This window comes from Triticum dicoccoides, chromosome 4B, assembly GCF_002162155.2.
Source record: "Triticum dicoccoides isolate Atlit2015 ecotype Zavitan chromosome 4B, WEW_v2.0, whole genome shotgun sequence".
Taxonomy (NCBI): domain Eukaryota; kingdom Viridiplantae; phylum Streptophyta; class Magnoliopsida; order Poales; family Poaceae; genus Triticum; species Triticum dicoccoides.
The window spans coordinates 643276422-643287483 of record NC_041387.1 but is presented as its reverse complement, the minus strand read 5'-3'; the positions used below and the strand labels follow the sequence as shown (position 1 = coordinate 643287483).

The 11062-nt window shown below is 50.9% G+C and overlaps 1 protein-coding gene across 1 annotated transcript; it reads right to left on the bottom strand.

The window, feature by feature from the left end:
- Positions 1 to 262: 262 nt before the first annotated feature.
- Positions 263 to 2035, bottom strand: LOC119291976 (GDSL esterase/lipase At5g55050-like). Its single transcript, XM_037570785.1, has 4 exons — positions 1693 to 2035; positions 1479 to 1612; positions 880 to 1354; positions 263 to 713 (listed from the first exon to the last, which is right to left on the bottom strand). Exons 1-4 carry the CDS (start codon positions 1958 to 1960, stop codon positions 478 to 480), a joined length of 1113 nt encoding a protein of 370 aa, XP_037426682.1. The 5' UTR covers positions 1961 to 2035; the 3' UTR covers positions 263 to 477.
- Positions 2036 to 11062: the final 9027 nt, after the last annotated feature.

Below are 11062 nucleotides of genomic sequence, written 5' to 3'. Positions count from 1 at the left end.
ACCAGGTCGCATTTTTCGTTTTATTAGTTCTCTGTGTACTGTGACAGGGGTTTTCCGAGAAAAAATATTTGGGTTTTTTGCTCTCCAAAATAAAGGGCCACACACCTGGCTCCATCATCTAGTCGCTGACAATGGGCCCCGTGCCATGCTTGCGGACCTCGTCGGCACTGTTTTCTTATGCAAACGTAATTTGCACCGTATATGCACACCAAAGCCAAGCTCTAGCACCCGTTCAATGTATGTCACAAGTTTCAGCACTAAAGTGACTTTTGTAGCTAAATTGACTCTATTTCCTGCGAAACATCACAACTATGCTTGCACATACATTTCGCATTCAGACACTCTGAATTACTCTGTTGCACGGCTAATTATTATTCTACCAGTAGCTTTTATACTGTATACATCTGTAAAAAATAAGTAGATGAACGCGACGTGCACGAGTAGAGGAGCATGCGCGCTTGTGGAGTGCGGACCTAGCTAGCTAGCTAAATCTTCTGGGCCAGCTAGCTGGTCGAAGCTGATGGGCGCGGTGAACCCTGCCGCTCCGTCGAAGTAGGCGGCGGCGCTGAGCTCTCCGGCGCGCTGCGAGGGATGCCCGCGGTCCCAGAAGACGAAGCGGTCGTGGTCGGCACACGTCGTCGAGTTAGGCAGGCAGTCGCTCTCCGCCCCCATCCTCCCGCTCCCGCAGCACGCGCTGTCTATGCTCACGTACCCTGCACCATCAAATCAAATCACGGGTTAATACAAGCGCCGGCTACTACGAACTGCTCATCATTAAGAGTTTAATTTCCTTCGAGAAGTTCAAGTTCGGTATTTGCAAAAATCAAGTACCCATCCGTATCTCCCATGGAAAGGCAGCAAGAGGTACGGAGTACGTACCGGATGCCGCCGGGTTGGCGAAGGTGACTTGCGAGAGGTTGTAGTTGTCGGCGAGGGAGTAGTCGAGGTCCGGCAGCCGGGCGGCGAGGCCGGCCATGAGGGACCTGAGCTTGTCGTTGAAGCCGGCCGACAGCTGGTTGAGCCCGTCGTTGCACGCGCCAGTCGCGCTGAGCGCCCGCGCCACCGGCACGCAGCCCAGAAGCCCCACGTTGATGATCCCGAGCTTCCTCGCGCCCATGCCGTACAGGTCCGTGATGGCCGCGGAGTAGCCGGAGATGAGTTTGGCGTAGAGCGCGGCGACGTCGCCCGGCGCGGCCGCGAACACGGAGATGTCGTTGCTGCCGACGCTGAAGAGGAAGAAGGACCTCGAGAGCAGGAGGCGCGCCGCGGCTTTGCCCACCCTGGCCTCCATGGCGGCCTTGGTTGACTCCATGTACCGCACCTGCTTCGACAGTGGGATATTGTTCCCCGCGTTCTGCATGCATGCACGCACGCAATGCATTATTAGCTTTGTTCACTTATCTCCATTCGTGCGTGTGGAACTCGTGGTGGATGGTAGGTAGCATGCACGTGCAAAAGATGGACCAAAATGAACTTACGGTTGAGTCCAGGATGCCTGCTCCGGCAGAAGCATAGCTCACGCCTGTGGCGAGAGCGCTGAGGAGCAGGGCGGTGGGGCGTGGCGCGAGCGACAGGTACGCCGGCGGGCTCTCCTTCAGTCCCAGTCTCATTGCTGAATACATGGTTGCACGTTACACGACCATCGACGCATCTTGAATTGATATATGTACGATCGATGGCTTAGATACGTACCGATGAAGTCGGCAACGTGGTAGCCGTTGCTGAACCGCCCCGTCGCCCGGGCGCCGCCGGGGAAGTCGACGCCGTTGAGGGGCGTGTTGGCCCTGGGCACGTTCGGCCCCGGCAGGTAGTTGTTGTTGCCCACGTCCAGCGTGGAGTCCCCGAACACGTACATCGCCGGCACCAGCCTCACCATCTTGCTCGGGCCAGCGGCGGCGGCACCGATGATCAAGCACAGCTGCAGGATGGAGACCATGGCCAGACTACTATTGCACCCCATGACCGTGATGATGGTCTGTGAGCTAACTGGAGTATATAGCTTGCGTCAGGCTGCACTCTCGATTGGTTTCTCGATCTCTTGGTGTGTGTGTGTGTTGGTTGCGACTGGGTAGGACTATTTATAGGCGCAGGCGCATGCGCGTTTTCAACTCTCTACCAAAGTCCCGGTCTCATTGCACCATATGCTGCACAATTCCTTCATTTTTTTCAGTCCGGACATTGGCCTTAAAATATGTGGATGTGATCTCCCCGGCCGGCGAGGAAGAAGGTTCGGCCCGAAAGGGATCAGAATCCAAAGGCCATGCGTTAGTGATGCAACACGCCCATTAGCCATGTGCGTATGCGTGCTTGTGGCCAGAGAATATGCCTACGCTGATTTTCGATGTGCAGTACGTAACACTGCAGAGGCCTGTCTGCATTTTCTTTCCTTCTCTGACATTTATTCCACGGTTTGTTAGTAGGTCTGCATCGATCGGAATAGTACTGTTAGCGTGTCTGCGCGCTCACTCTGCGCGATGTCTCGTTTTCGAATATATCCCATCTTTTCACCAATAGTAGCTCAGTGTTTTGCTTGGATTATTCATGTGGATGTGCACAGATGACATCTTTTTTTAATAGGGTTCGTCTATATCACATCTAGATGTGAGATAATATCTCACATCTGAGTATGATGTCAGCATCACCTTACTTTTTTCATTGTCTTTTCCGTTTGTTGGATGTGTACTCATCATCATCAAAATTACAGCCTCTTACGCATTTTTCGTTGACGTGCTTGTTGGCCACAGTCCCGCGTTGTGGTTGTGGCGATCCAATCATTTCCTGTGTCGCATGTGTAGGTGAGCTGCTACGGGCTGGAATCGATCAAATTGATTGCTTGGCTAGATTGAGCAACTAGTACTAGTAAAGAATCGATCAGGCTGCTTGTAGCTAGCTTGTACGTACACAAATATTTCTTTGTGCCATTTCAAAAAATAATTGAAACAATTAAAAAATGTTCATGCATTTTTTATTTGTTTCGTGCCACAAAAAAATCACGAGCCCACTGTGTCGCAACTCGGACAAAAAAAGTCATACCACAGTTACGAGTTGATGATGAACTTGCAAAATTGGGACATAAAAGAAAGTCAGACCCAGGTTGCGAGTTGAGGATGGGCTTACAACTGAAAAAGAAGATCGGGCCGTAGTTGCGAGTCAATGGTGGCGTTGCAACTGGGAAAAAAAGATCAGGGCCCAATTGCGAGTCAAGGGTGAACTTGCAACTGGGACAAAAAAAGACCGTGCCCCTATTGCGAGTGGAGGGTGGACTTGCAACTAGGACAAAAAAAGTTAGACCCAGTTGCGAGTCGAGAGTGAACTTGCAGCTGTGACAAAAAAAGGTCCACCCCTAGTTGCGAGTCAAGGGTGGACTTGCAACTGAGACAAAAAAGATTGGGCCCAGTTGCGAGTCGTGAGTGGACTTGCAGCTGGGACAAAAAGAGGTCAACCCCCGATTGCGAGTCAAGGGTGGACTAGCATCTGGGACAAAAAAAATGGGCCCAGTTGCGAGTCGGCGGTGGACTTGCAAATCAAAAAAAATGTTGACCCTAGTTGTAAATCAAGGTTGGGCTATCAACTGAGAAAAAAAAGGTCGAGTCCAGATGTGAGTTGACGGTGGACTTGGAACTAGGACAAAATACACTTGCGAGTCGAGGGTGGACTTGCAATTGAGACTAAACAAGATCAGTTGCGACTTGAGGGTGAACTTGCAATTGGGACAAAAATAAGTTGGGTCTGAACTTAAAACTGGGACAAAAAAAGTTTCAAGCCCAGTTGTAATTCGAGGATGAACTTGCAACTGAGACAAAAAATGCCGAAGTCCAGTTATGGGTCGAAGGTGGGGTTGTAACTATGACAAAAGAAGATTGACCCCCATTGCAAGTTGAGGTTAGACTTGCAACTTGGACAAAAAATACAAACCTTGTTTAATGGTGGACAGTCAACTAATAGCAATGGGGAAAAGCATGAAAATTTTAAAAGGAAAAGTGAAAAGGTGAAAAAAAATAAAAAAATCATGATTCTTTTTTTTTTTTACGAATTTGAACAAGAAAAAACACAAAAAAAAAGATTGAAAAAAAGTTCACGTGTGGCCACAACAGCCAACAAGGAGGCAACGTAGGAGGAGCAACATCAATTGATAGACAACGGCCTACTGCCATGATGCCCGGCGTGAGTGATGCATACAGGAACAAGATCAATCAATAAAAAAACAAAGAAATACTAATCTTAATGTCTGATTATGTGGCTAGGAAATTAGATGTGAGATATCTATTTCACATCTAGATGTGAAATAGGAAATCTGTTTTTAATATATAATGGATCTCATAACCATGTATATAATGGATGAAAAATAATACATGGACCGGTAGCTCAAGCTATTTTTTTAATTGCAATTCCATGTATGCTATCCGAAAATCAAGTAATACTCCTGACATTTCGTGATGTGTACGTGACACTATAGATACTCCGCATTTCGATCCTTTTTTGACATTTTAGTGCATAGTTTGTTAGTAGGTCTTCATCCATTGGAATAATGCCGTCGACGTGTCTGCGCGCTGCCTCGTTTTCAAATATATGCCATCTTTTCAGCGTAATTATGTACGCGCGGTACACAAACCGGAACCTGGTGGGGGAGTCGTCAGAGGCTGAACTGCTAATCGAGGTCTGGTCCCATTGCTCTATTGCTGGGCCGGACTCGTTTAGATATGTTATTGGCTTTATTTGCCGATGTATTCGGCTTGATAAGGCCGTTGTATACTTCGGCTGCAAGGGCCGTGGTGTGCTCCTCGGTACGGAGGGAGCGCTCCGTATTAAGATTAATTGTGATGATGCCACGGGGTCCCGGCATTTTGAGCTTTAAGTAAGCATAGTGTGGGACCGCATTGAAGCGGGCGAAAGCAGTTCGTCCGAGCGAGAAGGGACGATATCGAAGATTAATTCTTCACTGCGGAAATTATCTGGGGAGCCGAATACTACTTCCAGTGTTAGCGAGCCTGTGCACTTGGCTTCCACGCCTGGTATTACTCCTTTAAAAGTAGTGTTGTTGGGCTTGATTCATGAGGGGTCAATGCCCATCTTCTGAACAGTATCTTGATAGATCAAGTTGAGACTGCTTCCTCCGTCCATAAGGACTCTAGTGAGGTGGTATCCATCAATAATTGGGTCGAGAACTAGGGCGGACGAGCCTCCATGACGGATACTGGTTGGATGGTCTCTGCGATCAAAGGTGATCAGACAAGATGACCATGGGTTGATCTTGGGGGCGACAGACTCGACAGCGTAGACGTCCCGAAGCGCGCTTGCGCTCCCTCTTGGGGATGTGAGTGACATAGATCATGTTGACTGTCTTCACCTCGGGGGGAAACCGTTTCTGACCCCCGGTGTTCGGCTGAAGGGGCTCATCATCGTCTTTGCTTGGGGGTTCCCCTCCCTTGTGTTCGGTGTTTATTTTACCGGCCTGTTTGAAAACCCAACAGTTCTTGTTGGTGTGATTCGCAGGCTTACCAGATGTACCATGAATCTGGCAGGGTCTCTCAAGAATTTTATCCAAGCTAGATGGCCCATCTTTGTTGCCTTTAAAAGGTTTCTTCTGCTGACCGGATTTAGGGCCACGGAATCTGGCATTGACGGCCGTATCGTCTGCGTCGTTTTTCTTGTTCCGACATTTTTTATTGCGGCGAGGCTTACCATTGCCATCCTGCACTGCTGAAGTGCCAGGGTCGCCCAAACTGTTGCTTCTACGAGCCAACCAGTTGTCTTCGCCCGCACAGAAATGGGTCATGAGTGTCGTTAAGGCTGCCATGGTCCTCGGCTTTTCTTGCCCAAGGTGTCGGGCGAGCCATTCATCACGGACGTTGTGCTTAAAGGCCGCTAAGGTTTCGGCGTCCGGACATTCTACAATCTGGTTCTTTTTAGTTAAGAACCGATTCCAAAGTTTGCGGACTGATTCACCTGGTTGCTGAATTATGTGACTCAAGTCATCGACATCCGGTGGCCGGACATAAGTGCCTTGAAAGTTGACCCTAAAAGCGTCCTCCAAGTCATCCCAGGTTCCAATGGAGTTTTCTGGAAGGCTGTTTAGCCAGTGCCGTGCTGGTCCTTTCAGTTTTAAAGGAAGGTATTTAATGGCGTGGAGATCGTCTCCTCAAGCCATGTGGATATGGAAAAGAAAGTCTTCAATCCAGACGGTTGTATCCTCGTCCCGTCATACTGTTCGATGTTTAAGGGTTTAAACCTTTTTGGAAATTGATGCTCCATGACCTCATCGGTGAAGTATAGGGGGTGTGCAGCCCCTCTATATCGCGCAATGTCATGGGGGAGATTGGCTGACATCTGAGTTCGGTTCTAATCCCGAACATAATAATGACCGTCACGCCGGGCTTCATAGCCACTGTCTCGCGCTGGGGCGCGACCCCTTGATCCGTAGATTGATCTAGTCTGGCCAGCTTTGTTGGATAGGTCATGTTGTAGGTCGTACGTATATCCTGTAGATGTTGTCTCCTTGCCTCCTCGGCGAGGAGGTGCGGGCTGGTGTTCGGCTTCATATGTCGCTTTATTCTGTCCGCGGGGTGGTCGGTCTGGTTGATCTGCCTGATTGTATTTTGACGGTATTGGCTCAATGGCTTCATCGTCGAATTGAGGCAGCAGCTTGCGCTTTGGGTAACTTTTAACAGGTCGCTCTTGGCCGTATTATTCAGCGGCTAGGATCTTAGTCCATCTCTCATTAAGCGTATCTTGTTCGGCTTTAAGCCGATGTAGCTTCTTCAGGCTCCGGGCTGTAGCAATGAGCTGTTACCTGAAGATTTCTTGGTCTAGGGGTTCCTCTAGGATAATAAAATCTTCCTCACCGAGGCTAACCTCCTCCTCGGATTCTGGCATATAATTGTCATCCTCCACATCTCCAGGATCGGTTCGTTCAGGGCTATGCTCCCTGAGGGAGTCCCGGATTAGGGGGTGTCCGGATGGCCGGACTATGACCTTTGGCTAGACTCCCGGACTATGAAGATACAAGATTGAAGACTTCGTCCCGTGCCCGGATAGGACTTTCCTTGGCGTGGAAGGCAAGCTTGGCAATTTGATATGAAGATCTCCTCCCATTGTAACCGACTCTGTGTAACCCTAGCCCTCTCCGGTGTCTATATAAACCAGAGAGTTTTAGTCCGTAGGACGAACAACAATCATACCATAGGCTAGCTTCTAGGGTTTAGCCTCTCTGATCTCGTGGTAGATCAACTCTTGTACTACCCATATCATCAATATTAATCAAGCAGGAGTAGGGTTTTACCTCCATCGAGAGGGCCCGAACCTGGGTAAAAACATCGTGTCCCTTGTCTCCTGTTACCATCCGCCTAGACGCACAGTTCGGGACCCCCTACCCGAGATCCGCCGGTTTTGACATCGACATTGGTGCTTTCATTGAGAGTTCCTCTGTGTCGTCACCTTTAGGCCCGATGGCTTCTTCGATCATCAACCACGACGCGGTCCAGGGTGAGACTTTTCTCCCGGGACAGATCTTCGTATTCGGCGGCTTCGCACTGTGGGCCAATTCGCTTGGCCATCTGGAGAAGATCGAAAGCTACGCCCCTGGCCATCAGGTCAGGTTTGGAAGTTTGAACTACATGACCGACATCCGCGGGGACTTGATCTTCGACAGATTCGAGCCACGGCCGAGCACGCCGCACTGTCACGAGGGGCATGATTTAGCTCTGCCGCCGGACAATGCCCAGAGCGTCGCTCAGGCGCCCGCTCCGACCATTAGCTCGGAGCCGACTGCGCCAATTGGGGACGGACGGTTGGACGCCGCCCCAGGAGCCGCAATCTCTACGGCGATAGAGCCGAACACCAGCCCTGTCCTTTGCGAGGCCTATGACTCCAGGGTGCCGGACTCCGTTCCGAACTCCGAATCTGCCGCACCTCTTCCGATCGAACCCGATTGGGCTCCGATCATGGAGTTCACAGCCACGGACGTCTTTCAGCACTCGCCTTTTGGCGATATCCTGAATTCACTAAAGTCTCTCTCTTTGTCAGGAGAGCCCTGGCCGGACTATGGTCAGCATGGTTGGGATGCGGACAACGAAGAAATACGAAACCCACTCACCACCCACTTCGTAGCCATTGTTGACGATTTAACCGACATGCTCGACTTCGACTCCGAAGACATCGACGGTATGGACGCCAATGAAGGAGACGACCAAGAACCAGCACCTATAGGGCACTTGAAATCCACCTCGTCATATGACATATACATGGTGGACACCCCCAAAGCAGGGGATGGCGATGAAAAAACGGAGGACGACCCCTCCAAGAAGCAACCCAAGCGCCGACGTCAGCGACGCCGCTCTAAATCCAGCCAAAGCAAAAACAGCGAGTCCGACACCGGAGATAACAACACGCCGGACAGTGCCGAAGACAACCCCCTCCAGCGAGATTCAGCGCAGGAGAACAAAGGAGCCAGCCCTCATGAGAGAGCTGAGGACAGGGAGGTCGAGGACGACAATTATATGCCTCCCTCCGAAGACGAGGCAAGCCTCGACGACGACGAATTCGTCGTGACAGAGGATCCCGTCGAACAAGAGCGTTTGAAACGCAGGCTTATGGCCACGACAAGCAGCCTCAAGAAAAAACAGCAGCAGCTTAGAGCTGAGCAAAACTTGCTAGCCGACAGATGGACCGAAGTCCTAGTGGCCGAAGAGTATAAACTCGAACGCCCCTCCAAGAGCTACCCAAAGCGCAGGCTGCTACCCCAACTTGAGGAGGAAGCAATTAAACCTACATCACCAGCGTACGATGCGCCCGATCGGCCACCCCGTGGCCACGACAGAGAGGCCTCGGCCCTCGACCCAAGCCGCACCCCGGCACCGCTCAAAAAATACCAGAGTGCGGGGAGACGCAACATACCTGCGAGACATATTGGAGAATAAGGCAAGGCAAACAAGATCGATCTACAGATCGCTTGGGCGCCCCACGTCACGTAACGATAACCGTCACGCCGGACATGATAAATATGGCCAGGCCGAACACAAAAGACAAAGATCATCTGAGTTGCGTCGCGATATAGCCCAGTACAGGGGCGCCACACACCCACTATGCTTCACAGACGAGGTAATGGATCATAAAATCCCCGAGGGTTTTAAACCCGTAAACATCGAATCATATGATGGCACAACAGATCCCGCGGTATGGATCGAGGATTATCTCCTTCATATCCACATGGCCTATGGTGATGATCTACACGCCATCAAATATCTCCTGCTCAAGCTTAAAGGACCAGCTCGGCATTGGCTTAACAGCCTGCCAGCAGAGTCAATTAGTTGCTGGGAGGACCTGGAATCCGCGTTCCTTGACAACTTCCAGGGCACTTATGTGCGACCACCAGACGCCAATGACCTCAACCACATAATCTAGCAGCCAGAGGAATCGGCCAGACAATTCTGGACACGGTTCCTAACCAAGAAAAATCAAATAGTCGACTGTCCGAACACCGAGGCCCTTGCAGCCTTTAGGCACAACATCCGAGACGAATGGCTTGCCCAGCACCTAGGACAGGAAAAGCCGAAATCTATGGCAGCCCTCATGACACTCATGACCCGCTTTTGCGTGGGAGAAGACATCTGTCTAGCTCGTAGCAATAACATAACCAAGAGCCCTGGCAATTCGGATACCAAGGACAACAACAGCAGGTCACATCGCAACAAGCACAAGCGCCGCATTAACAGCGACAACACTGAGGATACGGCAGTTAATGCCGGATTCAGAGGCTCTAAACCCGGTCAGCGGAAGAAGCCATTCAAAAGAAACCCTCCGGGCCCATCCAGTTTAGACCGGATACTCGATCGCTCGTGCCAGATACACGACACCCCCGAACAACCAGCCAACCACACCAACAGGGATTGTTGGGTGTTCAAGCAGGCAGGCAAGTTAAGTGCCGAAAACAGAGACAAGGGGCTGCATAGCGAGGACAAGGAGGGGCCCCAGCCGCCGAACAACAGAGGACAGAAGGGCTTCCCCCGCAAGTGCGGACGGTGAACATGATATACGCAACCCATATCCCCAAAAGTGAGCGGAAGCGTGCTCTCAAGGGCGTCTATGCGTTGGAGCCGGTCGCCCCAAAGTTCAACCCATGGTCCTCCTGCCCGATCACTTTTGATCGAAGGGACCACCCCACTAGCATCCGTCACGGCGGATTCTCCGCATTGGTCCTAGACCCAATCATTAACGGATTTCACCTCACTAGAGTCCTCATGGACGGCGGCAGCAGCCTGAACCTGCTTTATCATGATACAGTGCGGAAAATGGGTATAGATCCCTCAAGGATTAAACCCACAAAGACAAGCTTTAAAGGAGTCATACCAGGTGTTAGAAGCCACCTGTACAGGCTCGGTTACACTCAAAGTGGTCTTCGGATCCCCGGACAATTTCCGAAGCGAAGAGTTAATCTTCGACATAGTCCCATTCCGCAGTGGCTATCATGCCCTGCTCGGACGAACTGCATTCGCGAAATTCAATGCGGTGCCGCACTACGCATATCTCAAGCTCAAGATGCCAGGCCCTCGCGGAGTCATTACGGTAAATGGAAACACCGAACGCTCCCTCGAACAGAGGAGCACACGACGGCCCTGGTGGCGGAAGTTCAAAGTAGCCTATCAAGGCAATTCCCCAATCCGGGTGTTAAGCGTCCGGACAACGTCAAGCGCGCCCAAAGTAACCTACAACAAAACCGGCTGGCACGCTCCGAGCAAGCATAGCAGTGCGGCCCCAACCCCAGCCCTCGCCAGATGGCGATAGCATTACCACGCGTACATAACTACGCTTTGGAAATACCATGGGCATAAGGGGAGGGGCACAACTACGGCACTCCCAGAATGCGGCTTAACCGCACTAGGGGCTACCTATTCTGCTATTTCCTTTTATTATTATTATTTATTTCAGGACCCAACTATCCGGAAGGCCTGTCCGGCAATACACTCACCGAACACACGATGCAACAGCCAGGGAGAGCATAAGCCACGTCAAATGTCCAGGTGGTCTCTATAACGAGCTAAATACCCGTTTTACTTAAAGGTCTGAC

Bases quoted from the DNA above. Each gene is read 5' to 3' on its own strand.
- LOC119291976 (XM_037570785.1), bottom strand. From the start codon at position 1,960: ATGGGGTGCAATAGTAGTCTGGCCATGGTCTCCATCCTGCAGCTGTGC. The intron at 1,355-1,478 runs GTAAGTTCATTT...GCATGCATGCAG, and splicing joins CAGGCATCCTGGACTCAACC to AACGCGGGGAACAATATCCC. The intron at 714-879 runs GTACGTACTCCG...TTGATGGTGCAG, and splicing joins CGCCAACCCGGCGGCATCCG to GGTACGTGAGCATAGACAGC.